This window comes from Glandiceps talaboti, chromosome 1 (assembly GCF_964340395.1).
Source record: "Glandiceps talaboti chromosome 1, keGlaTala1.1, whole genome shotgun sequence".
NCBI lineage: Eukaryota > Metazoa > Hemichordata > Enteropneusta > Spengelidae > Glandiceps > Glandiceps talaboti.
The window spans coordinates 24,956,226-24,984,209 of record NC_135549.1 but is presented as its reverse complement, the minus strand read 5'-3'; the positions used below and the strand labels follow the sequence as shown (position 1 = coordinate 24,984,209).

Below are 27,984 nucleotides of genomic sequence, written 5' to 3'. Positions count from 1 at the left end.
TTAGCCTATGTGATCAATGAGGGCGCACAGTACAGGGATATTCAAGTACAATTATGTAGTAGATTTTGGTACAAATAAAACAACCCAACATAGCTATGTATGTGAAGCTCCAAGGACTCTGAGAGAGTCTAAGTCAGAATAACTAAAATAACTCACAGTCAGAATAAATAGAGACTCACTGTACAGTTAGAATAAGCACAAAGACTCAGCCAGAATAAGTAAGTAAATGGACTCAGTCAGAATAAATTAATTAGGACAGGTTCCTAACAAGACATCATAATTTTCCTGACCTACGTTATAAAAGCTGTTATGTATTGGAATGTTCTCACACAATGTCCAAAACCTTCTTGTACTATCCAATTCATCTGAAACTTTAAGAAAAATGTATATTCATAGTTTTTTGTTTTGCTTCTATTATGATCTCTTGGATGGGAAAATGTGTATGATATATTTGTTGACAAATGTTACAGATAATTATTGTTTCTATGATACATTTTGTATCATGAAAGGAAACTAAACAAAACAAAAGAGTACAATAATATATATTAATCCCCCACCCCACCTTTTCCACCAATCTATCAAATCTGCTCTCTTCATTTTAATATTCTAATTGTAAGTAATGTTGCACATGTTTCAACTCAAGGAAGTCCAGAAAACATATTGTGTCAATAACTTGGACCTGTAGCATCACTTTCCTTTCACCAATGAGGCAAATGCACTTCCACTGCTATTATACAATGTCTTGGGTGAACCATATTCAATGACTTTGCCATCACTTAATACCAAGACACTATCAGAGTCCACTATTGTTGCTATCCGGTGCTGAAAATGTTGAAAATTAAAGTTATCAAGATTATAAATACTTGTACTGAATGGAACAATTTGGAATCAAATTTGCGAAAAAATATTTAAATTGTACCAGTTTGTGTGAATTTACACCTGTGTGTGTGTGTGTGTATGTATGTATGTATGTATGTATGTATGTATGTATGTATGTGTATGTGTGTGGGGGTGGGGGTGGGTGAGTGGATGGATGAATGTGTGTGTGAGAGTAAACAATTCATGACATGAAATGCTCATTTTATGAAATGTACCTAAACAATGCATTACGCAAAATGCTGTTTTAATGAAATGTTAGTAGTCCAAGAAAAGTTATATAACTCACCGCTATGGTTAACACAGTTCTGTCAGCAAAAGCTGTAGCCACAACATTTTGTAATATAGCATCCTACAAAGTGAATGAAATAAACAATCTATGTTCGATATAGATAGGAATGTAAAAGTGACAAGTAATACAGTTCATATCAATTAGTTATATCATTGGCATTTCATATTAGAATTCTTTATCAAAATACAGAGGCAAAATAATTAAATTGTGGGAAAATAAGGGTGTACTTTACTGTAAAACAACAACATACAGTATAAAGTTTGAATAATGGGTAATGTATGCTGCATGGTTTTCCAAAATACAAAAATAAATATGCTTATTATCTTTTTAAGAACTGATTAAATTATGAATGGTAATATCCAATGCTTCTTTTCACTTGGTCAGTTTGCTCTACTTTTTGTTTTCACACATCCTTCAATGTACCACCCTATACAACACCATCTATCGGTATACAATCAAATTACGTACCAAGTCAGTTGATGTCATTTGAACATTGACCTTCTTTTGGAAGTAAATCAAAGCTGAAATCCCCATGCAAGGTGTTGGGAGTAGTAAGTCAGTAGGGAAGACCCAACAATATCTCAGTATCATTATGAAAAAGCCTGGCTTATGTCTTATATGGGAGTAAGAAATGTGATATCGGTATTGAAATGGCAATATGGATGTAAAATAAGTTTGTATTTTTTTAAATTAATAAATACAACTTCCTGAAGGTTTTGTACATGAAAAAATCAATGTGAAACAACATAGACCCATCTGTGTTTGTAACTCATCTATTGCGGAAAAACTAAATGTTTAAAACGTTTGTTACTGTACACTCAGGGAGTGCATTGTTAACAATTCATGCACAATTTTTAGTTTTTTTTGCAATCATTGTTGTTTCACTCTGTTTTTCCAAGTAGCAAACCAAGGCATTTTGTTTTACTAATGAAAAATAAATAGTATTCCACTTTGATTAATTTGTGTATTTGAAAAAGCTAAATATGGAAACATGTAACATACTGTTTTCATATCTATAGACGCAGTAGCTTCATCCATAACAAGAACTCGGGCTTTCCTAAGAAATGCTCTCGCTAAACAAAATAGTTGTCTCTGACCAACGCTGAAATTCTCACCATCTTCAGATACATCTGAATCTGAAATAACAAATATTGGACAGCAAATCAATTTATTTCTGACAAGATCCCTGAAATATCAACCTTCCCCAATGAATGCTGTGTATACTTATTGTTGAATAATCTTTGTGGAAGTAAGTTTGTGTAATTTAATATAAGGGTAAACTATTATTGTTTAAGAGATTTAAGATTGAGAGAGTTTGCTGTCAGATTGTCTACAAGTATATTTGGAACAGTGACATGACATATATATATATTGCATATCAAAATAAAGTAAACCTGTTGGCTCTAAGTGTATGGTTTATAATGTAGAGATTGAATTTAGTTGACTTAGATTTTATAACTCCTACATGGATGAAATGGTGGCAGAGTTTATAAGCAGGGTGTCTGGTGCCCATATCATTTTATATCAAATGGCAGCCATATATTTGATGAGTACAAACACAAGACAAGATCGGTGAGCAACATCTCTGTTAACAATGGCAAGACTTACTAGCTTAAAGCTGAATATGTGTTGTTGAATGCAATGGCTTTATTATATTGTCTAAACTGTACTAAATCAACTTACCAAGCCTTTTGTCGAGTTCATTGACAACATCTTTCAACTGAGCAATTTCAAGTGCTTCCCATAATTCATCGTCACTTCGTCTGCACTCAGGATCCAAGTTAAATCTTCAAAAAAACACACCAAAAAACCCCCAAAATCATGTAACATTGAAAAGCCTTTGATAATGATCACAACAAAGCCATAACAAGTATTTCATAAGACATAATTATGTAACTATATATATGCCAGTGGCAACTAGCCAAGGTGTGCACATACCGGTACTAAAGGTATTTGCATGGCAGTGCAATTTTAGAAACATAATTGAATATATGCAAATGATACACAAATTTGCATTAAACATATGACTATACTTTTATGAATTAGCCATATTGGATGAACATAGGTAATAACAACATATCTTCATAGGACATGAATACAATACAGTGTAGTTACTATATAAGCTATTGGGATTTGGTCCTTGCAGTGTTTTCAGTTTAAATTACCTTATAGTTCCAGAGAAAAGAACAGGATCTTGAGGAATTATGGCCAGTCTTTGTCTAAGAGTCAGCAAAGGCACATGTTTGATATCAATGCCATCAATTTCAATACATCCTATAGGAAAAAGAATGAATGGTTTACACTTTCACAGGGCAAGAAGAAGGCTCGACTTCTCCCAGTGATGAATAACTCAACTAAATTATGAACAAATGTTCAACCAGTTCACTACAGTATGACAGTTGAAGACAGTCTAGGTTTTAAATTATTGTACTGTTATTTCAAACTTCGCTTTTTAAGAAACTTGCATGGTGCTCCATTTTTGTTAACACATTAATGTAAACATTATACTTGAACATTTGGCTTATCCTAAAACAAGCCCATATTTAAATACATGTGTATTACAATCAAATACAAAACAAACCAACTCCTAACATTAGACATGCACCAGGCCAGAACAAGACAGTGGTGCGACAAATGTTACACTAAACGTTTTGCATCACAATACCTGATTACAGTCCAGCCCATTAAAGTTGAATATTATCAAATTGTCACAGTCTCAATGACATTATATATGAAGTCCTGCATTTATCAGATTCACAAAGCACCAGGTCCCATTTTAAACTCTAGTGATGTCAAATAGATAAAATCTACAACATATACATCTTGTACAATAATCTGATATTTTAAATGGAACTTCAGGTATTGGTAAAACTGTAGTAAGAGATTGAATTTTGTTCGAAACACAAATTTGATAACTGTACCTGAAATTTTCGACTGCATAAATTCAGGTATAATTTTTTAAGTTTGTGTTTGGAACAAAGGTTCTAATCAATACTAAGCTGAATAAATTAAGTACATTATAATACCTTCATAGGTGTCAACGAGTCTGAAAAGGGCCAAAGTTAGTGAAGATTTACCACTTCCAGTCCTTCCACATATTCCAATCTGGCAAGAAATGATGTCAATGATATACATAGAAATTCAGTACAAAAAACAGGGTGAGTCATCCACATATCCATAGTAGACCTTTCATATCAAGCCAGCCAGCAAGAAAGTAATCATGCAACTCATGGAATAAATGAATAACCGGATAAAATAACAACAAACATGCAAATGAATACATGCATCCATGCAAATATGTAAATTAAAAGCATTTCTAACCATCTACTTGTTTTAATATACCAGTTGATATTATACCACCAAACCATAATCTGATGGACATGGCATACATGTACTTGTACTTGAAATATGAAAACTGAACTCATAAATAATGACTATTGTAACACTAACAGCAATGGTAATGCTGTACTTTACCTACCTTCTTACTTGCTTTGAAATTAACATTTATGCCATGTAAGACAGTTGGTGAATCTTTTGAATACCGCACAGATATATTCTTCACTTGTATATTTCCTTTGTCAGGCCATCCCTGTGGTGGTCTCACAATTCCTACATATTGCAGATGATTGAATATTACTACAATGACAATGACATTGCCATACTTGATGATGTGTCATTGAACATACTATGCAAATTTGTGAGTAAAGTTTATATTCTTAGTTGTATTATAGACCATATTCCTGAGCTTACAGGATAAATGTAGAAAATCATCTCTCTCTCTCTCTCTCTCTCTCTCACACACACACACACACACACACAATTATAAGACATTTTTTCCTTGTGCGTTGATTATGAGTTTGAGGAAAATAAAAGTACAATTTTGGTGCACAGACACAACTGACACAGACACCTGAAATTCTGGTAACAAGTCTTACCTTGATATTCTTCAGTTTGTACATTTGTGTAGTATTCAACTCGCTCTATGGAATTCATTTGCATTTCACACTCGGCTAACATTCTAATAGTCCAATTTAGTCTTCCAACAAGCTTAAAAAAATTATAGAGTTTCAACCAATTGTATTTTATTAAACTTACTAAGATGTCTAGTTTTTTAATATCAATTATAATGCCATTGGCAGTTTGATGTTGATACAGCCACTGTTATGACCGATAGGGTTTAAAGTAATGACTTTCAAATGTTTTATTTTTACCAGGACATCAACTTCTTATAGGTTTATTTTATATATTTTATAATATCACTTGCATAGTATGCAGACACTTGTGTGTGATTTTAACCCATCATCTTCATTTCTAAGATTATCTCCTCTAAATGTAACAAAAAAAGCCATCAGATGAGTAATTATCTACCGATGCTTTTGGAATAAAAACTTCAACTAATAAAAGAAATTACTACAATCTCTTACATTTAGATTAAATCTGAAAAGATAGGCTACATAAAGATTTCCTTACATATATTTTTCAGGTCAGTATTTAACCATAGTTATTGTTGTAGTAATTAGTTCTTGTACCAGAACCAAGGGTTTTAATTACATATGAGTAACATAGCAGTAAAGCCAGCAAAAATGAACAGTAGTTTGACAAAGTCTGTTGACCTGAACATGGCAAAACATTACTCATGAGTAACAAGAACTTGTGGTGGTGGTACAAGAACTAATTATTGCTACAAGTTGACTTATTTCCTTATAAGGAGCAACTTACTGTTAAGGAGTAGGTCAAACCAAGACCAACAAGGCTTGGTTCAAGGTCACCAAGTACACAGCTTACAAGAGAGGATAACCCAGAAACTAGTATGAAACAGGATCCAAATATTTCCTGAAAAAAAATTATATGAAAATGTTTAAATACATGTTACTGAGTATATTTAATTTAGAATGCAAGATAATTTAATATTTGAATTTGAAAGAAATAATAAGCACATTGTGTGACAAAACGTTGGTTCTGCATTTCTACACAATTAACATAATATACCACATTATAATGTATAAAATATGTATTATATTATATCATGCTACTATGTGCCATTCTGATTGGATAATAACTGGCAGTGGTAAAATGGGCCCCTAAACTAGCATATGAATAGTACATACAAGCTGAATGTGGTCGTTCTTATACCAATAAGTTAACACTTCCTCAGAGTAAAGGTGTGTCAGGTATCCTGTACAATAGTTTGGGTTGCAGTAGTCCAAATAATTCCACTGATGACCTTGCGATCGAAAGCAACTATCGATCAGTGGCTTCAACATCACTGGCCATGGCTGATAAGGTACAAGTTCTCCCATGCAACGAGCCGTCTCAGCGTCCTGCTCTCGTTGAATCCAGCAACACCAATTTAACTTTTAACCATCAGTCAAGTGTGTCAGGATTATTTCAAAACTGTACATTTTCAGGTTCAGTCAATGTTCAATTTGTTAACCATTAAATTAAAGTAGACTGTGTAACGTCGCGTCTCTGATTTACTGTCTCGAGCTTTCTCCGATTCAACTGATTCAATGCCGAGACATCTATTTTTAGCAGTGTACAAGATTGTATTGTTCATATGTAAATATCCAAACAAAATTTTTACTTTCTTTGACCTCTTGCCCCGTTTTCTTTGTTGCTAGTTTCAACGCGTTTTCGTTATGCATTATATGATGTAAATAAAGTAATTTATCAATGCAATGCAGTGTATGGTTTGTGTTCATAACGTTAATGCAGTGTGTGTGTGGGGGCGACATGAACGTATCCACTCATCAAAATATGCTCGTTCCCGACGATCTATTACCGACGATCTTTTTCTGTACGTGCGAATTCGCCTTTTCAGGCATATAAATACTTAGTAACCACAGAATCACATTTAGAAGATATAGACACATATTTTGATATAATATAATAGCAATAACCCCCTCTGAAGGCGGGTATACACTCGAATTTGGTACAATTCGCTCCATATAGCACTCGCCATTCGGCTCGTGCTATATGTCGCGAATTGTACCAAAATCTCGTGTATACCCACCTTCGGCGGGGGTTATTGCTTAAATCTATGTTTAAACATTGACTTAGAACTCAAACCTTTGGCTGAATTGGTAAAAATTGGCATTTGTCAGTTTATTTTTTTTAAAATACAGATGTGGGAAAAATGGCTTCCTCACATACATGCATGTACATCCAGCATGAGAGTAAATTGTTGTTGAAAACATTGTACCTGGTAGATCTTGGATTAATGACTGTCACAGTAAGAACAACCAATCTTATTAAAATCATACATATTGAGGGGAACAGGATGTGAAACCGTCAAGGGTCATCCTGTCCCCCTCACTGCATGTCTATGCTAAAATGTAGACTTACCATAAGAACACTTAACCATCTGTAGCTAAGATGAACATAAAAGTGGGCTGTGTTGTTTGCATCAATACGATTTATCAAATATCTCTTGAATCGTTTTTCATCCCTAGTAAGATTAAATGTTGAGATTAAAATACTATTTCAAAGAGTCATTAAATAATGCAAGTACAAACATTCAAGGTATTGTTTTTATAATGTTTTTGTGTGAGATGTCATGTGAAGTGGCTATTATCAAATCAGCAATAAAGCCATGTACATTTAAGTGATACTGATGTTCACAATATCTTACCAAAATGAAACGTTAAAAAGTATACTTAAAGTATACTCATTCTATACTAAAAGTGTACTTTTTCAATGTCAAGTACATTTCAAGTATACTCAAACACAGAACTGCCCTATATAAAGAGGATTATAGCTAATCTATGCAATTGCTGGAAATTCAAACTGCTGTACAGAGCACTAGCTTCTGGGTCTTGTTTTCAGCATTTTTTTCTGTACCCCGAGAAACACACAGGTCATGAATCATGTACACATTGTTTGTGAATGTCGCAGGATGGTAACTTAGATTGTGTGTCACTCAGGATTATTCAACTATGCGACATTTGCATGTGAACAACCCAAATAGGGAATGTTTATATTTTGGTGATTACTTGCCAGTGAGTCACCACAAGTTCTCACATCATTATAATTCTCCACCTCCAAAACATAGTCAGTCATATGTAAATTAGGGTCACAGGCACCCGGGATTTATGCCTTTAAAATATACTTGGTTGTTATAATGCTAAATTATTTTTTTGTAAAATACAATAATGGTATTACTTATTTTGTACTTATTTCATAGTTATTTTGACAGGTCAATTTCAAGTCAATACATTGAAAAAACAATTCTACAAAGTCCCATGCAAGTACACTTTAAGTATACATATTTTGTACTTATTTCTGACTTCATCCTTTTGTGCCATGAATAAGGATATTCCAGCCATTATATATGTAAATTATTACCCAGGAACACCTATTCTCTGCAGACCTAATTTCTTTGGCTGTTTTAACAGTGATTAGCCTTTTATTCAAATAATACGACCAATTCATTCTGGCTTATAACTATGAAATATTTCACCAGATTTCAGATATCAATGTTTTATCATTGTCAGTGATAGAAGGGAATCCACACATCAGAATTAATCATTCACAAGGTGACATCACTCAATGGTTTGACTGCAACATACAGACAATAAAATGACTTTGTAGATTGATAAACTTTTGTCTCACCTGAATGCTCGTATTGTCTGTAGTCCCCCTAATGACTCAGAAAACTGGCTAAACACTGGTGATCTAGATATATTATCTAATCGCTGAAGCTCCCTAAAAGTGAAGGAAATATACCACTTTCATTTTATCAAATTTATAGGTGTTTAATGCTCCTCAATGACATGTAAAATTACAGAGAATATCTGTAAATTTGAAAAAAAACACACAAATATAGTTTTAACTATGTAACCCATTTGGTGTCATTTTGGTAAATACCCCTTACAAAACCAATTGTATAACATTTTTTTCATTACATCAAGTTTTATGGTGAATATTTCCAAGTTGATATCTATCACTAACTAACTAACTAACTGACTGACTGACTGACTGACTACTTGTTCTGAGTGGAGAAGTGATATGTTATATGTTTTTAAGAGCTGAAGCACCACTTTACTCATAATACATGAATGTTTGTGTGTGATATCAAAATCAGAAATTGTGTCTTGTTTCATAACTCAAAACTAAAACATCATACTGCAAACTAAAATATCATATCATACCAGAAAAAATATATCAGAAAATAGAGTGTAATTATACTGGAAAGATAAAACATTTGCTCTCTGTCTTTTTTCAAAACAAAAATAACAGTTTCAAAGAAAAGTTTATTGAATGATTAATCACAACTTACCGAGATGTCACAACATAGAATTTGAATACAAAGTAATAGGGTACTAGTACAGGAACCATCAGAAGTGCAAATACGGGTGCCGCCACAGTATTTATGATAAATGCAGCACAGAAAAGAGTCACGTTGACAAATATACTGTTAATAGTAGCTGGTAATTTCTGAGTAAAATGGAAAAAAAAACATGCACTGACAGATGAATTAGATTATAATGGCTAATCTTTGAATTTTGTTTATAACTAGTGGCAAGCATGCATTGATGAGAGAAACTTGTTACAAACAGTGAGAATAAACAAATGAATTGGATTAATAACACTCGGCACAGCATTCTGGACTACAGTCTACTCATAGTACATTCCATAATTTGATTAGGACAGTTTTATGGCCACTTTACATATTAGTTCACATTCACAAACAAAGTTCAAGTTCCCCTGTCATTTTTCATTAAGGATGCTTCCAAAAGTATATATACAACCTAATGTTTTCATTATTCAACCAGAAAATGCTTGTGACTTACAGGTTTTGTTACTTCTCATGTCTTCAACTCGAATGACAAGGCCCCTTAGATCAATTTTATTTTCCTTGGATGAAGGAAGAAATATATTGAAGATAATGCCATCTACACGTCACCTGTACTTGAGAGCTAACTCACCTGGTCAATTATATTTGTGTCTGATGAAAACCTATTCAGAATGCGACCAATTGGATTTGTGTCAAAAAACCGCAGTGGGGCATGGACTATGTTACGCAATAGTTTAATGTGAATGCGTTTGGCAGCAAGCAGGGTGAAAATGATGAGACTACTAAATGACAGAACAGACAAGATAACGAAACTGCTAAGAAGTCCACCATACACACTAAGATAATATGTTGTTTCTTCTGCAAGTTCATTCTGTAATACAACATACACATACATGAAAGACTGTGAATTATTAGGATTTGTTGATGATGAACGTGAATCATTGAAAGAATGACAGCTATTCAAATTACCAAGTTCCTTTGTGTGCATTCTTTCATTCTACAAAATATTTACAGACTGATCCATTTTCTAACATATTATACTTCTTGAAAAAGACGAGTGAAAATATTCAAAACAAATAATTGAAAGTATTTTGTACTAAATAACAGAGGAAAGTTATATGGCAGAGTAAAGATTAGTTCTGAGGTGTCTAATGTTTATAGATTAAAATTCACTAACCAAATTAAACTTAACTGCTTGTGCAGTTTTATTGTTTTGTTTACTTTCAAGAGCACCTTTATTGGTACCAACTGTGCCAATTTTTATTACGTAAATGCCAAGGTTATAATATATAAACCCCAATATTTACCATCACAAGCCTAAAAACATGTTTCCTTGGCAATCCATCGCAACTGTTGCTTTAAAATGTTTTAGCGTTTCATGATATAATGTAATGTACAAATTTGATGCTATCTTACCTGCGTTTTATTTGAGTTAACTCCCGTTTCTGACCAGGCTGCCATCCAAAAATCAGTAGCCATTTGTGCAAGAATAACCCCTACAAATAAGAGTACAGTCAGTGCCGCAAAAGGATACTTCACAGCTTTTGCATAAGCCAGGTATATTCTCCAGGAAACTGAACCAATCTCTCTTTCTTCTTTTGCAATCAATGTACCATCTGATTCTAAAAACACCACACAAAATTGTTAGAGATAAAAGAGTTCATCATTGCCCAGTCATATATTTATCATGAGATTCATGATAACAATGTCATTCATCCTACTAAGCCAATGTATATTTGTCTGTTCATGCAAAGCAAAACCCTCCTGGTTATGCATTTTAGATGGTGCTGTAAAGAGACCAGTGGTTTGATCTCAATTTTTCTTTCTTATAAAGGGCATCACATTAAAAATAATCACAATGCGCTGTATAATTGACAGAAAAAAAAACATAAAAGAAAACAAAAATACACTATTTGAAAAACTGTCAAAATTGTCCCAATATTAGGAAAATACTAGTAAAAAGGTATAATTATATACATGTACATAAAGATAAAAAATTCAAAATGTCTGATGATGAAACCACCTAAACAGGTAAGTTTTCAAACTGCTGTTAAAACTGTCAAATGATGAAGTAGCTTGGATCTGTGACGGCAAGGCATTCTACTGACAAGGGTCACAGATTAATGATGATGTTGTTTTATTGATTAACTAAATAATGATCAGAAGTATACCATGCAGTCTTACCTTTCTTATTTATCCTTTCAACTTCATCTCTGGATACCTGACGGCGTAGACTTTCTCTGTCACTTTCAGCATCTGAAATATCCTCTAGTTCTTCTGTTGCACCCTCAGTTTCAGATTCACTGACAGAGTCAATTATCTTTGTCCATTCAGCAAACAGTTCTGGGTTGTGTATTTTCAGTTCATTCAAGTTATCCTGTCTTGCTACTTGTCCATCCTCCATCAAAATAACCTATTATAGGTGTTAAGTATAAGTTATAATGGATCTCTAATTTTACCACAATTCTGCTTTTTACATATTGAATCAGACGTAATCTTGCATTTTAGCATGATATACAATTCAACTATTTGCTGACATGGACAAAATGGCTGTGTTGAAATCATTTTTATTTATTTACTTTTTGTTTTTTGTGTGTTGTGAAGTGCTCACAGCAATTTACTGTTACATACATACACAATCACACACAATTCTACAGAGTTCCATTCAGGTTTGGGACTATGTGAAAGGGCTATGTTGTAACATCATATCACGTTGCTGTGGAACTGTCAAGGTTTTCCCACTCAGTCCATCAGGCTATCCTGGAGTCACCCAGGCCTGGGAAACATAGCACCTGCAGGCTTCTAGTGAGTAATCATCCCTGACTTTTCAAGTCATTACTCCAGGAGTCCCCCCAAATTTGCATACATATTGTGAGTGAGACATAGCTGAGTGATACATGTATACAGCCTACCTATCGAGGCTGTAGAACACACTCTGGGTTTAGGGTCGGTCACAGAAAAATCCTGTTTCCAGTAGGATTCAAACACATGACCTCCTGACTATTAATCCTGAGTGTACCACTATGCCACAGGGAGCCAGTAAGTGTTGAAATCTTAAACAATATGAAATATAAAACCCATTGGCAAATAAATGAGGAATAGTCAAAGTAAATACAATAAATGAATATCTAACTTTGAGTTATTATAAGCACACTACTGAACTGCAACCTTGAAAATTATCAAACAATAACTAGGGCATAATTGCAGATTGCACAAGGCAATGACAAATATAAGAAATGTGATGGACTTACCTGATTTGCATAATGCAAATTCTGCATTTGATGTGTAACCAGTATAACAGTCCTGTCTTCACGTAGAAGTAAATCCATAATGCCGTGTTCCATGACGTGTGCGCCAACATGAACATCTAAGGCAGACAAAGGGTCGTCCTTCAAATGGATAATAAAGTGATACACATTATTTATTAAATGAAATATGACATTTGAAATGTGCCAGCCATTTTCTAATATTATTAGCAATTAGACTAAACAGTAGCGGGGCAGTTCAGGGTACATAAATACTGAACACTATATCTAGACTACCATATTTCTAAGGTGGTAGTCTGCTGGACTAATGGAAAATCAATAAAGAATTGTAACTGAAAACAGCTTACATGGCTAAATCTGACTACAAGGGCAAAGTTAAGTAAAACTCTGATGCTGCATGTCAAAATGTGTTTACATGTAATGTCATTTTTGCCTTGCTTATGTGGCAGTTGAAAACACATTACACCAACCCATAACATCAAAGTTAAGTGTTTTCTGTATGTACCACTGTGACAATTGTTTATAGCATCCATATCAAGTGTAAAAGTATATATTCTGTTTCATTAGCTATTGACAATATCAGAAGGGCCACATGCTGAGCTTATAAATATTAGTAAACCAATTGAAACAGTATACTTTCACACTTGATGTGAATGCTATAAATGAGTGTAGCACATAGAGAAAATCCTTTACTTCTGAATCAGTGTTACTCATTGTATATTTTGTTCATAGGTAATTTGTTGCAGTCTGAAAATGAATACAATGTGATTGAATGATAAGAGATACCAACCATTAAAACAATATCAGTATCACTGTATATAGCCCTAGCAATGCTAACTCGTTGTTTCTGTCCTCCACTGAGATTGATGCCTCTTTCACCAATCTCTGTCATATCACCAGCTGGTAGGATATCAAGGTCTGGTTGGAGTGAGCATGCATGTAATACAGATTTGTACCTACAGGATGAAGATGGAGAATGTATCTAAACATTTTCTAATATGATTGACAATGTGCATATTTCACTGAGGTATATTGGCAATTTAAGAACAATCTTTTCAAAGAGGAGACCAGGGAGGCCTATAATATATTATATATGTAACACTGTGTATGTTGATGTACAGTCAGAAATAGAACCTGTTTTTTCAATGTTGATTATATAAATAAATTGAGATAAAATAGTTACTTAATGCAAAACCAATCCAGCATAACAATTCATGTTTTTAAGTACATATGTTAAAGACTTTTGGAGAACAATGTTTTCCACAATTTTTATTGACTGCTGCAAGTTTTGAAGTATCAAATAACTATGCAAATTAGTTAGTAGCTGTGTTGTTTAGTAAACAGCAACTTGAACTACTTCCCATATGTAAACATAATTTATCCTGATGTATACTAATAGTAATGTATCAAAGATATTTGTTATTTTGAACAATGCTAATGGATACTTATACACTTCTATGAAACATTTATGCTGTACCATCGATTGTGAGGCCATGGGGTTCTGTCATAATATGAAATGACTGTTTATTTCTACAAGAGGCTGTGGTTAAGTTTTTTTTACACTATTAGTATTAATGCCATCTTTTCAAAAGATGTAGAAGATATTTACCTCTCTTGATTGAATGGTTGTCCAAATAAAATATTATCTTTTAATGTCACATTTTGTATCCAAGCCTTTTGGGATATATAAGATACACGGTTCTTTCCTCTGAAAAAACAACAACAAAAGTATAATTATGCCATATACCCATGTTCTAACCACAATAGCTATATGTACTTGTAAGTTGTATGGTACAGATACTAAATGGTATGGTGAATGTAAATGACTATTGATGGTTCAAAACAAGCGATACTAGCTATAGAAATGTGACTAGCAAAATAAAGGTTACGATATTACAATCACGTGTTTGCATTTGTAATGCATTAGCTAAAAATAATATTACATACATGTACCAATGACTACCTGACTAGTACACTTGTATACTAGTGTAATTTACATTGCAGTTCAATACTGGAAATATGATTGCATACCTGTATGCAAATGGAATGCAAATAAGTATGCGACAAACCATGTGATCTCACAGTATGATTATTACAGAAATGTTGCTGTTTCAGATAAGCATAATGATAACAAAAGTGTGTGAATACTTGTGTGGGTAAATCAATCTGGGATATGCCCATCTTGTTTTCTGCTGCACTTTCACTAAAAATGCTTGTGAATGTACAAAGAACACCACAAGCATTCATGCAAATATGCCGATTATGCTGCCCTAGCACTTGCACATCATGGTATTCCGTTACATTATTGCATATCTGTATTTTACAATTATACAAATGTGATATGATCACTTTATATTGACAACATAACACTGGGGTAAATACATTTCCTAATTCTTACCTGTTGAATTGTACAGAACCAGATATTTTGGAAATTTCCCCTAATATGGCTGATAATAGAGATGACTTTCCACTTCCTACTGTTCCAATCACCATATATAGAGAACCTAGAATAAGTGAACATACAGATAATAAATGAAAACTATACTATTTATATACCATTCTATTAAAGTCATGAATAAAAGACTTAAACACTAGAAACAAAATGATCACATAAAGATGCATGTTTGTAATTCAAATTCATTCAGATCTATGAGTTTTAAACCTAGCTCCAGTAGAGGACTGCTAATCCTCTACATATCAAACACTGAGTCAACATTTTGACAGCTAAAGGGTATATAGGACTAGATAAGGACTAGAGTAATCTATAAACATGACATCCAAGTGTATGGAACCTCTAGTGTAACTAGTCAGACTAAATAAGGACTAGCTAAGCTATGACATCCAAATGTATACAACGCTTTGTGTAACTAGTCAAACAAGATAAGGACTAGCAGTAATCTATAAACATTGCATTCAAGTGTATGGAACCCTTTGTGTAACTATTCAGACTAGATATAAGGTCTAGTGTATAATGGAACCCTTTGTGTAACTATAACTCAGACTAAATTGAATGTATCAGATAGACTTTAGTTGTAAAACTTGACTTGATATTTTCAAAATATTAGGACTAATGAGAGACCAGTGGTTACCCTTATCAGTGGGATGTTTGGTCAGCTTTGATAAGGATCTTTATTCGTCACCAATTACTTCATGTTGCCTTCAAGCTGTTTCAAAATCTGATAAAATGGAGTGAACTATAAGTAGCACAATATATATTGGTGAGATGCTACTACTATGCTTACTCAAAACATAAAATGTACTTACCTAAAGGTACCTGGAGATTAATATTCTTCAATGTGGGTGCAGCTCCATCATTCTCCCATGCAAAACATCCATTGACTATCTATAAAATGAAAAGCGATATACATATTTCATCAAATTTGTACAACTTGGTATTAACACATCAATACTTTTGATTACCCATCCAATTTCAGACAAACTGATACTGATCTGAATTTACCATGATCTATTTGTAAAAGTTAGTCATTTAGTAAAATGTATTTCAACTTAAAGCTGCAATAGCTGTAACTATGGTTACTGTATTCTTTTTTCGATCTGACAACCAACAACACATTCACTGAAAATGGACATATTACAACTTAATTTGATGTTACAGTAACATTTATCCATTAAGTAGGTGAGTATTAAAAGTTAAAATTGTGATCGCTTTGGAATCACTGGTTTTAGATTGGATTTATTGTACTGTGTTATGTCTACACAGCTACATGACTTGTATAATGACATGCACACCAAATCATTTCCCCACACATGGTTCAATACTCTTCAGAATGTACAATATAACACAGAACCCATGAGGGAATTGGTCCTCACTGGACTTCTTGGGAGATTAGTGTTTATATTAAAGACCTATCCAGTATAAATAAAGATTATTCTTAAATTCTTAAATATTATGCGAAAACCAATTATATTTAAAAAAAAAAAAAAAAAAGGTGCAAAAAAAAATTCCAGTTGAAGCTAGAGCAACATTAAAGGGCAACAGACGCTGGCTCATTTTAAATCTTAGCTGCATTTCTCACTTTAAAAGTCATTTTCATCTATCTTGTAAGGTACAGCAGCACCTTTCTACAACAATATTTACAAAAATTGGCTTATCTGGCTGTGACGAGATGTCAGCTGTACACTTGGGCAAGCTATTCTTGGAAGTACTAAACAAAAGTTGGAAGCTTGATTTACACCTTATGAAACATTTCCCAGTATTGTCTTGGAAAGGAAAATTCTCACCCCAGTGTAGGGCCAGATCTCTTATGAACCAACTTTCATTACAGCACTATTTTAGGGATACTGTGCATTGCAGGGTGAGTAGAAATACCTTTACTGTGTTTCCCTGAGCATAACAAATGCATTCTAAGATGGCATCACCTTCACTTATGATGAGTGTTACTGATCTAGTACTGTCTATGACAATGATTCTTCTTTAAGGTTTGTATAATATTCATTTTCAAAATATAAACGTGTGTAAATTAAATGTATTCTATGAATTTGTGGATAACTTGGTTTGTACTGGCACAAGACTTCATGTGTTAGTAAATATACACGGAGTACAACTAATGTTTATATTTGATACTAGACTAAGTGTTCCAGTTGAAGTATAATCAAAACATGTCACTAAAACATATTTCTTGTACACAAGTTGCACAGCCATTTTTTACATACCTGGAGAGCAATATGCTCTGGTATTTCTTGTTTGATACTTTTACTGAGACTTGTTTCAGTATCAAAAGTTCCATAGTGTGGATGATCTGTATCACTTATTCCACTCTGTGCATATTTATCTTGGTCATTCTGATATAAACCCTTTATTGCAACATCCTCATCATCACTGGCAATGCGATGGTACATTCCATTTCTTGGCTTCTGAAAGGGTACAACATAATCTCATGTTACAGTACATTGTTCTCTTTGAGAGTATACTACAGTGTTGCTTGTTTTTATGTAACAACAGTTGGGAAAATCATATTTTCAACAACTGTGAGACCAGATATCAAAAACACATGTCCATTACCATTTTCACATATTTCTACTGAGAAATTCGCTGTGGTACACTGACATTTATGTCTTAGTTTCACTTCTGCTAATAGTTTCATGTATACTTGCTAGAATTTGGCTCTCTAATGACATTTTGATCTGATTTAGTGTGGTTCTACTGCTTTCCAGTAAACTCATAACATACTTAGTCTATATATCTATCTGAAATAAGAAGAATTCAAACAAAGGATATTTACCAAATCTCTGAAGTCTTCAATATCTTCCATATCCTCATCCTCATCATCATCATTGTCACCGCAGTCTATGAAACCTCTAGTTAATGATGAACGTCCATTTTCATACTCTTGAATTTCTGATGCATTGAAAAATGCTCGCAATCGTTTGGTGCTGGCTAGAGCATTGATGAGAAATCGCAGTGAGAATGGCAAAATCACAAGTGGCACACTGATTTGAAACACCAATGCTAATGTAGCAAAGGCCAGTTCTGGTGTCAATGGAGTTGGTGACAGTACAGAGTATATGGAGAATGACTGCAAAAAAATATACAATAATACAATTGGCCATCATTGTAAACAATTATGACAATTAGTGTGGCTATTATACACTTATTGCATGGTTATGAGCGAACTAGCAGATGTCTATTGCCACAAGAGCTGTTATATATAATATATATATATATATATATATATATATATATATATATATATATATATATATATATAACATAGCAACTATTTCCCGAGCTGAAATCTGTGGAAAATAGTTTCTACATGACAGCACAAGGGGTAACATGATGTACACTTGTGCAAGAATAAAGCCAGGCAATAAGTGTTTCATAACAAGGCACATATTCTTTCCATAACCAAAGCAGATCACTGATAAAACTTCCATGATACAAGAGAAAATAGAATGCAAATCATAGTGCCCTATATACAAATAATTCAAGTTACTATACACTTTGTCAGTAGTCCATACAACATGATACAATCAAAGTCAATCACTGAAGGTTATATGAACATAATGTATTATAAAAACAGTGATATTTTCTGTAAAACAAATAACATAATTTATACCATGCACAAGCCAGGTTCAACAACAAATATGGAATATATATTCTGGTCATTATGTGTCACAACAATGCGTGTCTTTGTCATTGGTTCTGCTGTGTTTGAAATATGAGTCAAAACGCTAAAAAATTGTCATTACTTCCCCGTCTATAATATTACTGGTGATGGTATAATTATATTATTCCCTAATATTTTTTCTTCATTCAGCTGATAATACTAAGGATTGTCACTACTCATCTAGTGACTTGAAGTGACAAGGGCTCCTTAGGTCACTCGTATTTTCCCTCGCTGAATGAAGAAAAAATATTGGGGAATAATATCTAATATTGTTGAGATAATCATGTACTTTCATTGATTCCATAATCATTAAATTCAAGACAATTAAAAAAAATATCACATATGGTACAAAAATAAAGAAACATATTTGAAGTAGCAAACAACCCAGTCTTGTGTGTTAATGCAAAACAGAGTTTAGCCATTTACAGAATACAGATACTTACAACGAAACATACAATTCCTGGTGTTACTTGGCTGGATATAGCTGGAAGACACAAGATGGATGACTTAATTCCAAAGAATAGAATAGTTACTGCATCATAAGCTGAGTTCATAGGGTTGCGCTATTTTTTGCAGTAATTTAAAAGGTAAGTTATTATAGTACTCTACTTCCTAAAGCATATTTAACAATCACTTGCTATAGGGAGAATCCAAACACATGTTTGTATTAGTATTAGGAGTGCAAACGTAATGAGTAGAACGGTCCTGGATAAATATATTCAATCCTGATGTTTCGAATCAATATTCTTTCTCAGAGAATATCAAGGCAAGATATATAGTAGGTCAAAACACACACACACACACACACATGCACACACACATACATACACAAATGCTTACTTATTGCTATTATCTGAAATGCTACTTTCAGCATTTCTTTCACTTCTTTTTCACGTATTACTTCTATGGCATAGCTGAATATTTCTTCCCAGCCATACAGCTTTAACAGCTTCATACCCTGAAGTAACTCATTAGATTTCTTCAAACGTTGATCAGATATTTCCTGTAAATGAATTAAACAAGTTGACTAAAACATACATCACTATGGTTGCAATGACCTTTTCTGAAAATATATTTACTTCTTTTTGTTTGTTCATCTGTCTGTCTGTCTGTCTGTCTGTCTGTCTGTCTGTTTATTTGTTACAAGGATATCTAAACAGTGCCAATGGCATGATATATGATATCGCAGAACAACTAAGTAGCACAACTACACAATACCAGATGTAAATTTAAATTGAATGCCTCTTGTAAGGTAAAGCCATAGACTAAATCTACAGATCTACTATTCTACAGATTCCAAGCAGGCTACTCCAACTGTCTGACCATCATGATGTCATAAAGTAACAAGTGTAAATCGCTTACCAGTACTTGTTCCTGGGCTGTTGACATAGCTCGACATAGGAAATATTGTACTGGTGTCAATACTACTAGGACGAGAAATCCAATGATAGCTGATATTCCCAACTCTAGATATAATAATACCAGCGTCACAATAATCTGTAGTGAGAAAGTCAAATATCTTTATATATAAATGATGAATACTTACACCTTAAAATGAACTACTGTAAATTTCTTTTCAGAAGTGTCCAAATATAACTTAACAATCAAAAGACCACACTTATGAGTTTACAGAGAGAAAAGTGCAGACTTATTCCTTCCCTTAGTACATTAAAGTCTTGTATTGACTACTACTGTACTGCTCTTAACTTGCATATGGTTTTGGCTGATTGAATAAATGATACACACAAACTGAAGAGTATCGAGACAAAGACATTAGAGTAAAAGAGATTCTTCACTCAAGGTATTCCTACAATTTCATTCAGAAAATCTTCCAAAATTGCTAAGCATATGTCAAGTGCAGCTTCATTACAAGATATTTAAGTTGTGTAAATCACTTATCATGATGTGTTATTGTACCACCCAAAAGGACATACAAGTTGACAGCAGTAATCAATATACCAAAAAAGTATACCAAAAAAAAAGAAATTATGAAAGCCTGATTGGACTTCTCCTTTAACTTCTTCATAGCATATTGTGTATACCTATAACCATGCAGACATAAATAATGAAATATGACAGCCACATTTCCCTCATAGGTTGTTTAATCTCACATTCCTCAATCATGTGAGGATTGAGCCCTGTTTCCAAGATTTTTTACCTGATATGGTACTACCACAAGAAACCCAAGTATTTCAAAAAACATCTGTAACGCCATAGCATCGACAGCCATATGATTGGTAATCTTTCCAATTGTCAGCTCCCCACTAGAGAGGGTCAAAGATGACAGATGCAGTGACTTCTCATATATTTTAGCCTGTATACAGATAATATTGAAAGCATATTATACCATATGATAAAATGCTCATGATAGAATAAGAGCAAAAACTTTCAGTAAAATAATGATATTGTATTCATTACAATTGTTATGTTAGTGAAAACACAAAAGATGTACTGCTAAGGAAAGAAGACATACCATAAATATATCAATTTGAATTTATGTCTTTCCAAAATGCAAAATGTGTAAGTCTGACTCAAGTCATAATTTCTATCGTGCTGTAATTGATTTGTCATAATCTTATGTTTTACTGCTTTTTTGATTCACTTGAACACCCTTCACCCTAAGATAAATGCGAAGTAACCACAGACTTTGTTGCAATGATCAATGCTGGATAGATTAAATCTTCTGCCACATATCAGGAATTCAAGAAACTGAAAACAATGTTAGATTTCATTGTTACTTTATCACTTGCTTGCCTATCCCAGTTTCATCTTTGCAATGTACACCATCATTTGGCTGTTTCTAAGGGTGTGGTCTTGTTGCTAGGCATATTTGCCTACAGTTTAAAAACATTCACTTGCCTACCCATCCCTGTTATCATTTTAATACACATCATCATTTCACTGTTGCTAAGGGTGGAGTCTTGTTACTAACACGGCATATTTGCATACTTTTGAATGTTTATTCGCTATTAATCTCTAATCTTTGCTATGTACTACATGTACATGATTTGGCTGTTGCCATGGGCTTGGTCTTGTTGCTAGACATATTTGCATACATTTTTTGATACCTCATTCACTTGCTTATCCATCCCAGGTTTCATCTTTGCAATATACACCATTATGTGGCTGTTGCTATGGGCATGGACTTGTTGCATATTTGCATGAATATTTTCAATCTTTATTCACTTGCCTACCCATCCCTGATGTTAGACTTTGCAATATAAATCATTTCACTGTTGCTAAGGGCATGGTCATGGTTGCTGGGCCAGTTGTGTCATAATGATTTGAACAATAAATGCAGAATAACACATGGTCAAGAAACATCCCACCATGTTTCAGCCAAATTCAAGTTTCTGACCAAAATTGGGACTTTTAGACCTAATTTCTTCAGTACTGATGGGTCATCATATTGTGAATACACCTTCATCTACACATCCCAAGATGCATCCCCAGATGCATCCCCTTTAAGTTTCAGTGCAATCTGCTCAGTAATTTTTGAATGAAAGATTTTTGACCAAAATTGACATTTTTAGACGTAATTTCCATATCACTGATAGGATCATCATGTTGTTAATACACCTTCATGATTATCTACATATCCCTAGATGTATTCCCATTAATTTTCAGTGCAATCTGCTAAGTAGTTTTGTAATGAAAGTCACCTTTCTACACCTAATTTACATATCACTGATGAAATCATCCTGTCGTTAATACACCTTCATCTAAATACCCCAGATGTATTCCTGGACCATTAACTTTCAGTGCAATCTGCTCAGTGGTATTTGAGTGAATGTTTTTTTTGACCAAAATACACATTTTTAGCCCTAATTTGCATATTACAGATGGGATCACCATGTCATGAATAATTGTTAATATACACACCCTAAGAATGTTCCCCAGAAAATATCAGACCAATCTGCCTGGTGGTTTTGAAGTTTTAGTGTTTTTTAAACCAATAATGCCATTTTTTATCCAAATAACAAACCTGTGATGCGATCATTTTGCTTTGAGCAATTTCCCAACTAGACATCACAAGTAATGTTCGCACCAAATACCAAGTCAATTGGTGTCAGTAGCATTTTTTGAGGCCAAGTCATCTACACCTAAGTCATCCACACACACACAGCCAGCCAGATGGACAGATACCGCACTATGCCTATAACACTACTGAACCTTATCAGTTAAGTTGTGCTACAACTGAATTTTTATACGTAGAAAGATATTTTCTTTGTTTTCATGTATCTTAATTCTTGACTTTTGCAATCACAAGTGGATATTGGCAGTTTGATTTAGGTTCACTGAAATGACTCTGTACCCGAGGACAAGTACTCTATGAACACTACCTCTTGGATGTGTTCACGTATAACCCCCTGAAATTTTGTACTGTTTCTTTTGGAATGTTTTCAATACATTTTAATGGGATATAAATACAACGACTCACCTGAACTGCAGTTCGTAAATGTATTCCATACAAAGTACATCCCCAACCTCCATAATGCATGAAAAGCCCTCTCAAAAGAGTTGCAATGACAGACACACCTATCAGTACAAATCCATTACTGAAGAATTCATCGAGAGTCACATATGATGTCTTCTGTAATAAACAACATTTTCCAAAGAGTCATCAGTGATAAAATTATGATAATAATACATGGTGATTGATGGGAATTAAACAATCTCTAAAACTTAATTTTGTACAAAATAATCATGGAAAGTGCAACGACCTTAATATTCAAATTTGTTTTCACCTGTCCATTGTCCAATTCAAAATTCTTTTCAGCATTACCTTTTAAAATCATATTCCTACTTACAACATGTACATACTCTTGTTCTTCATCATAGTACATTACAGTAGCATAGGATACAATACCACCAATGGCAACAGGTGGTATATATGCCAAGGTATCTCCAATCGCCTTTATGAATATTGTCAATGCCATTTCTTTACCATACGCTTTCACATATATTCGCCAAAGGGAAGGTTTTTCGTTTTTGCTGGAGGCTCTCTCCTGAAAGATAGAAGGGTATACGATTACAATGTTATAGAATCATGGAAGTTACTTGGTGTGAATGAAAGTTAAGCTAGCTAGCTAACTTGTTAGGTCAATTCATATATGTTGTGCAATCAATAGGTTTTTTTTGTATTCAGGTATACAAAGAGAGTAGTGAGGCATGTGTATCAAAGTACAAAAAGACTGAAACATTAAGTATTGATGGCTTTCCTGTTAACTGTACAGTGTGCTGAACACTTGTAATAAGTGATTATAGGAGAGAGAGAGAGAGAGAGAGAGAGAGAGAGAGAGAGAGAGAGAGAGACACACACACACACACACACACACACACACAGAAAGAGGGGAAGGGAGGGATCGAAGGAGAGAGAAAATCTCGAAAATGTACATACTTATAAGTTATATAAATTTATACTTTACCTGTTCTTTTTTATATACTTCTTCAAAAACTTCATATTGGAATTTGGTCTCTTGCTCTTCTGTTAAGCATCCTACATCTGGCATTTCCAAGGGTCTTTTATATCCAAGTCGGAATAACCGTGTCATCCACCAAAATGACAATCTTGATAAAAGATTGCAATACTTATCGTAGAAATGCATATTCTTTTTCTTCAAATCTCTTGGGTATTTGTTTTGATAGTAGCAAAAGTTGCAAACCTAGGAAAATGATAAAGACTATATAACAGATGAAACCACCCTAATTCAGTAGCCAAGATGTTCAGTAGAAGCATTTTAGTTGAAGGCATCTTAGCATCATTTTCACTTACTTTGTATTCCATGAACTTATTTTTGCTCTAAGACATACAATGATATATAGAAGGGGGCAGGTATGCACTGTCATGCAAATACCACTATGTATGTGCAACGGTGCAATATACTCCCTGGTACATATGTAGCAATGTGCAATATGAATATCATAATTCATTGTGATAAATGTTGTACTGAACCATACATTTGTATTGGTGACCTGGGTGATAAGGTGAAATATGGACCTGTTCTGATAATCCGTGGGCCAACCCTCCTAATTCTGTCATTTGTTGTGTGTGTGTGTGTGTGTGTGTGGGGGGGGGGGGTCTTGGTGACTACAAGATCTTTGCAGATATTATTTGTATATAGTATGCTAATACCAAATTTAAAATGTTTCATAAAAAAATATTTGCACATATTTAGTAAATTTGACCAAAACTGTCATTCTTTAACTTTTTTTCACCCAAAATTCACCCATTTGCAAACACAGATGGCAGTGTATACAAAAATGACATAACCAATGAAAGGCTTTCTGTGATGACTTTGTGAAGGCTGATGTCACCTAGTGTGGGCCAGCTTAATCAATTTGCAGATTTCTATGCATCTCTGGATGAAAGGCGGCATTAAATTTTGTTGTGAAAACAATATTCTTTGGACATTTGGATAACACGTGCATCTTCTACGCAATGTCTTATTACTACTAGTACTACTATATATATATAAAACTTTTGACCCTGCACATTTCTGACACCAAATTGATTTTGCCTCGCGCTCGAATTACAGCTCGTAGATTCAAGCTATTTTCGGCCACCATTTGTGCTACAGGCCCGGACCAGGCACATGCTGGTACACAATAAGAGTAATAAAAATGATAGCTTTTGACGAAAAATGCACTTTTATAAGTCTCGTGGTCTCGTATAGAGCGAGATCTCGTGCATGCCATGTAGCAAGTTTTGTAGCAACCACGACGTGACACCTGTCGCTTTACCCTTTATTCATACGTACGTCGCAACTCCGAAACGACTGTTGAATATGAATATACATAGTACCATATTCTATTTTCACTTAAATTTCATGACAAAGAATCCTCAGATTTTATATTGTTCCTGAAAGTAAAAATTCATTACGTTTTATAGCAAAAAAGTCGACGAATAAGTCACGCATGGGTATTTATAAATGCGCAGCCCCGACACTTTCATTTCTTTTGCGCATCCGCCTCAATATACAATGTTGCAATTCGAAACCCTAAAACAATCACACGACATTGCACACTGTATACATCATTTCAATTCGTCGACTAGGCAAAGTGATAGCTAAATAGCAGTTTTAAGAGAGACACGGTAATTCCACAAATATGTAGTAATCACATAGATCTGGTAAAATATAATTGTAAACGTTTAATTGTACAAAGATGACATAATTCCTCTCGTTGCTCGAAACATTTTTTACAAAAAACCCACGGCATGATGATTCGGTCGCGATGATGACGCGTTTCAATTTGACAGTTTGGATTGGTACACATTGTTGATGCATGCCACATATAGATGACATGGGCGCGAGACGTGGTTATGATTCGCTCCGCGTGATTCATTTGTTACAATTCCCCCATCTGACCAGAGCATCTGACATTACGTGTAAATTACACAAAATTAGAAAAAAGATCCGTTTGAGCCAATCATGCCGTAGTATAAGTAAGATAGACAACTCGTTCGGTAGGGTTATGTGCCAAAAACTTTGGGGCTACGCCCCTCGTTTATTGGCACTTCTATTTACCCAACGTTAGCAACTTCACCGACCTCTCTGTAGCACAATATGTGCACATTGACAGTTCTGCAGGATGGCTTGGAGAATGTATCATGGTTGCACGTGAATAAATAACTTACAGAAATTATATCTATGTGATCCCGATATTCAAAACGCACGTTTTATTTTATTTCACATTACTTTGTATGTGTGTGTGTGTGTGTGTGTGTGTGTGTGTGTGTGTGTGTGTGTGTGTGTGTGTGTGTGTTTGGGGGGGGGGTTAAATCTTCGAGCAAAATATATCAGTGCATGCCCAAATTTTCAGTACATACACTGTACTTTAATAAATAGTTCAGAAATGAAATATGGAATGAATTATGATATCAGGGTGGTTTTTTAAAAAAAAATGAATAAGATATGCAAAGGACAGTTGATTTCCAGAAATTGCACGATACCTCGAACTCGATATTGAGAACGCAATATATTGTTGTTGTTGTTGTTGTTGTTGTTGTTGTTGTTGTTGTTGTCGTCGTCGTCGTCATTTTGGGGGAAATCATTGACAATGAAAAAAACTACTGAACAGCCAATATTTCCTCGTTGTCCACATTGCGAAGCACACTTGTTTATATGAAATATACTTATTGTTCGTAGTGTAAGCTGTTATTCAAAAGACAGATATTGAATACACAAATATGTCAATTTTATGCTACCACAAGAAATATTCGCCCCGTCAGTCCGACACATCTTTGCCCCCCCCCCCCCCCCCGTCCCGTGAAGACGCGTGACGCGTCATGAATCAAATGCATATGGTTAGCGTCAATAAGTGTATAATACGGACGTATTCAATGACTGCATATATCAGTGGGGTCATGGACATGGCCTTTATACGACTTACCTTTGTTCGTAGCAAGTTGACTTCCACAATGAGGCAACAAGTATAAAATAAGGCACTGGTTATAATCACATCAAACCTCAGTATCCTGATATCAAAGTCAAGTTGTGATAATAAATACTTCATTTTGACCCCTTCTCCAACTAATGATATCACCCAGTAGGATAGTAATAACCATGCTAAACCAGGACGATTCCAATATTCCATGTGATGATAGTATACCAAGGTCACTAGTCCAGTCAACAGTGCTACAACTTGAGGGACATACAGTCTTGGTTGTGTTACATCGTTCCTCGTTAGATCTGTTAAAATGCCTTCCCCTACGGCACACAGCAGAGTTAGACATAACAGTCCTGTGAATATCCATTTGCAATTGTGACCAGGAAATGGTATAAGGGCTCTTAATTTGAAATGACGTAAATTGGTACAACAGCCAAGGACGGTGAGAACGACGGAAAACAAAACCAGGAAGAGTGTCTGCGTGCAGGTAACTAGCAAGTCAACAAAACATTGCTCGGCTAAACCGTCTGATGAATTGGTACTGGCACAAAACCACGAAGGGGGAGTGACGGAAGCCATCATGCGATAGATCGATGGGGCACTCCTATATAATCGCCGTTCGCACTGTATCTATCTCGCTAACGCTGAACTCCGGTCACGGCGAGGTCACTGTCTAGTCTCAATCAAATTCAATGTCATGTCAGAAAGGAGGCAGTGAAGCATGCAAGTGAG

At 34.4% G+C, this 27,984-nt stretch overlaps 1 protein-coding gene across 1 annotated transcript; it reads right to left on the bottom strand.

Annotated features, from left to right (window-relative positions):
• Nucleotides 1-89: 89 nt before the first annotated feature.
• Nucleotides 90-27,984, bottom strand: LOC144436585 (ATP-binding cassette sub-family C member 8-like). The gene is made up of 30 exons (XM_078125774.1): nt 27,256-27,984; nt 24,291-24,527; nt 23,673-23,870; nt 23,303-23,455; nt 21,020-21,175; nt 20,224-20,358; nt 19,702-19,864; nt 19,305-19,345; nt 17,974-18,267; nt 17,405-17,605; nt 15,995-16,073; nt 15,129-15,234; nt 14,340-14,438; nt 13,521-13,686; nt 12,716-12,853; nt 11,649-11,877; nt 10,881-11,086; nt 10,096-10,335; nt 9,447-9,604; nt 8,780-8,872; nt 7,514-7,616; nt 5,888-6,001; nt 5,104-5,215; nt 4,647-4,777; nt 4,195-4,273; nt 3,334-3,442; nt 2,852-2,955; nt 2,171-2,304; nt 1,166-1,228; nt 90-822 (listed from the first exon to the last, which is right to left on the bottom strand). The coding sequence occupies exons 1-30, from the start codon at nt 27,832-27,834 to the stop codon at nt 688-690; spliced, it is 4,755 nt and encodes a 1,584-aa protein (XP_077981900.1). The 5' UTR covers nt 27,835-27,984; the 3' UTR covers nt 90-687.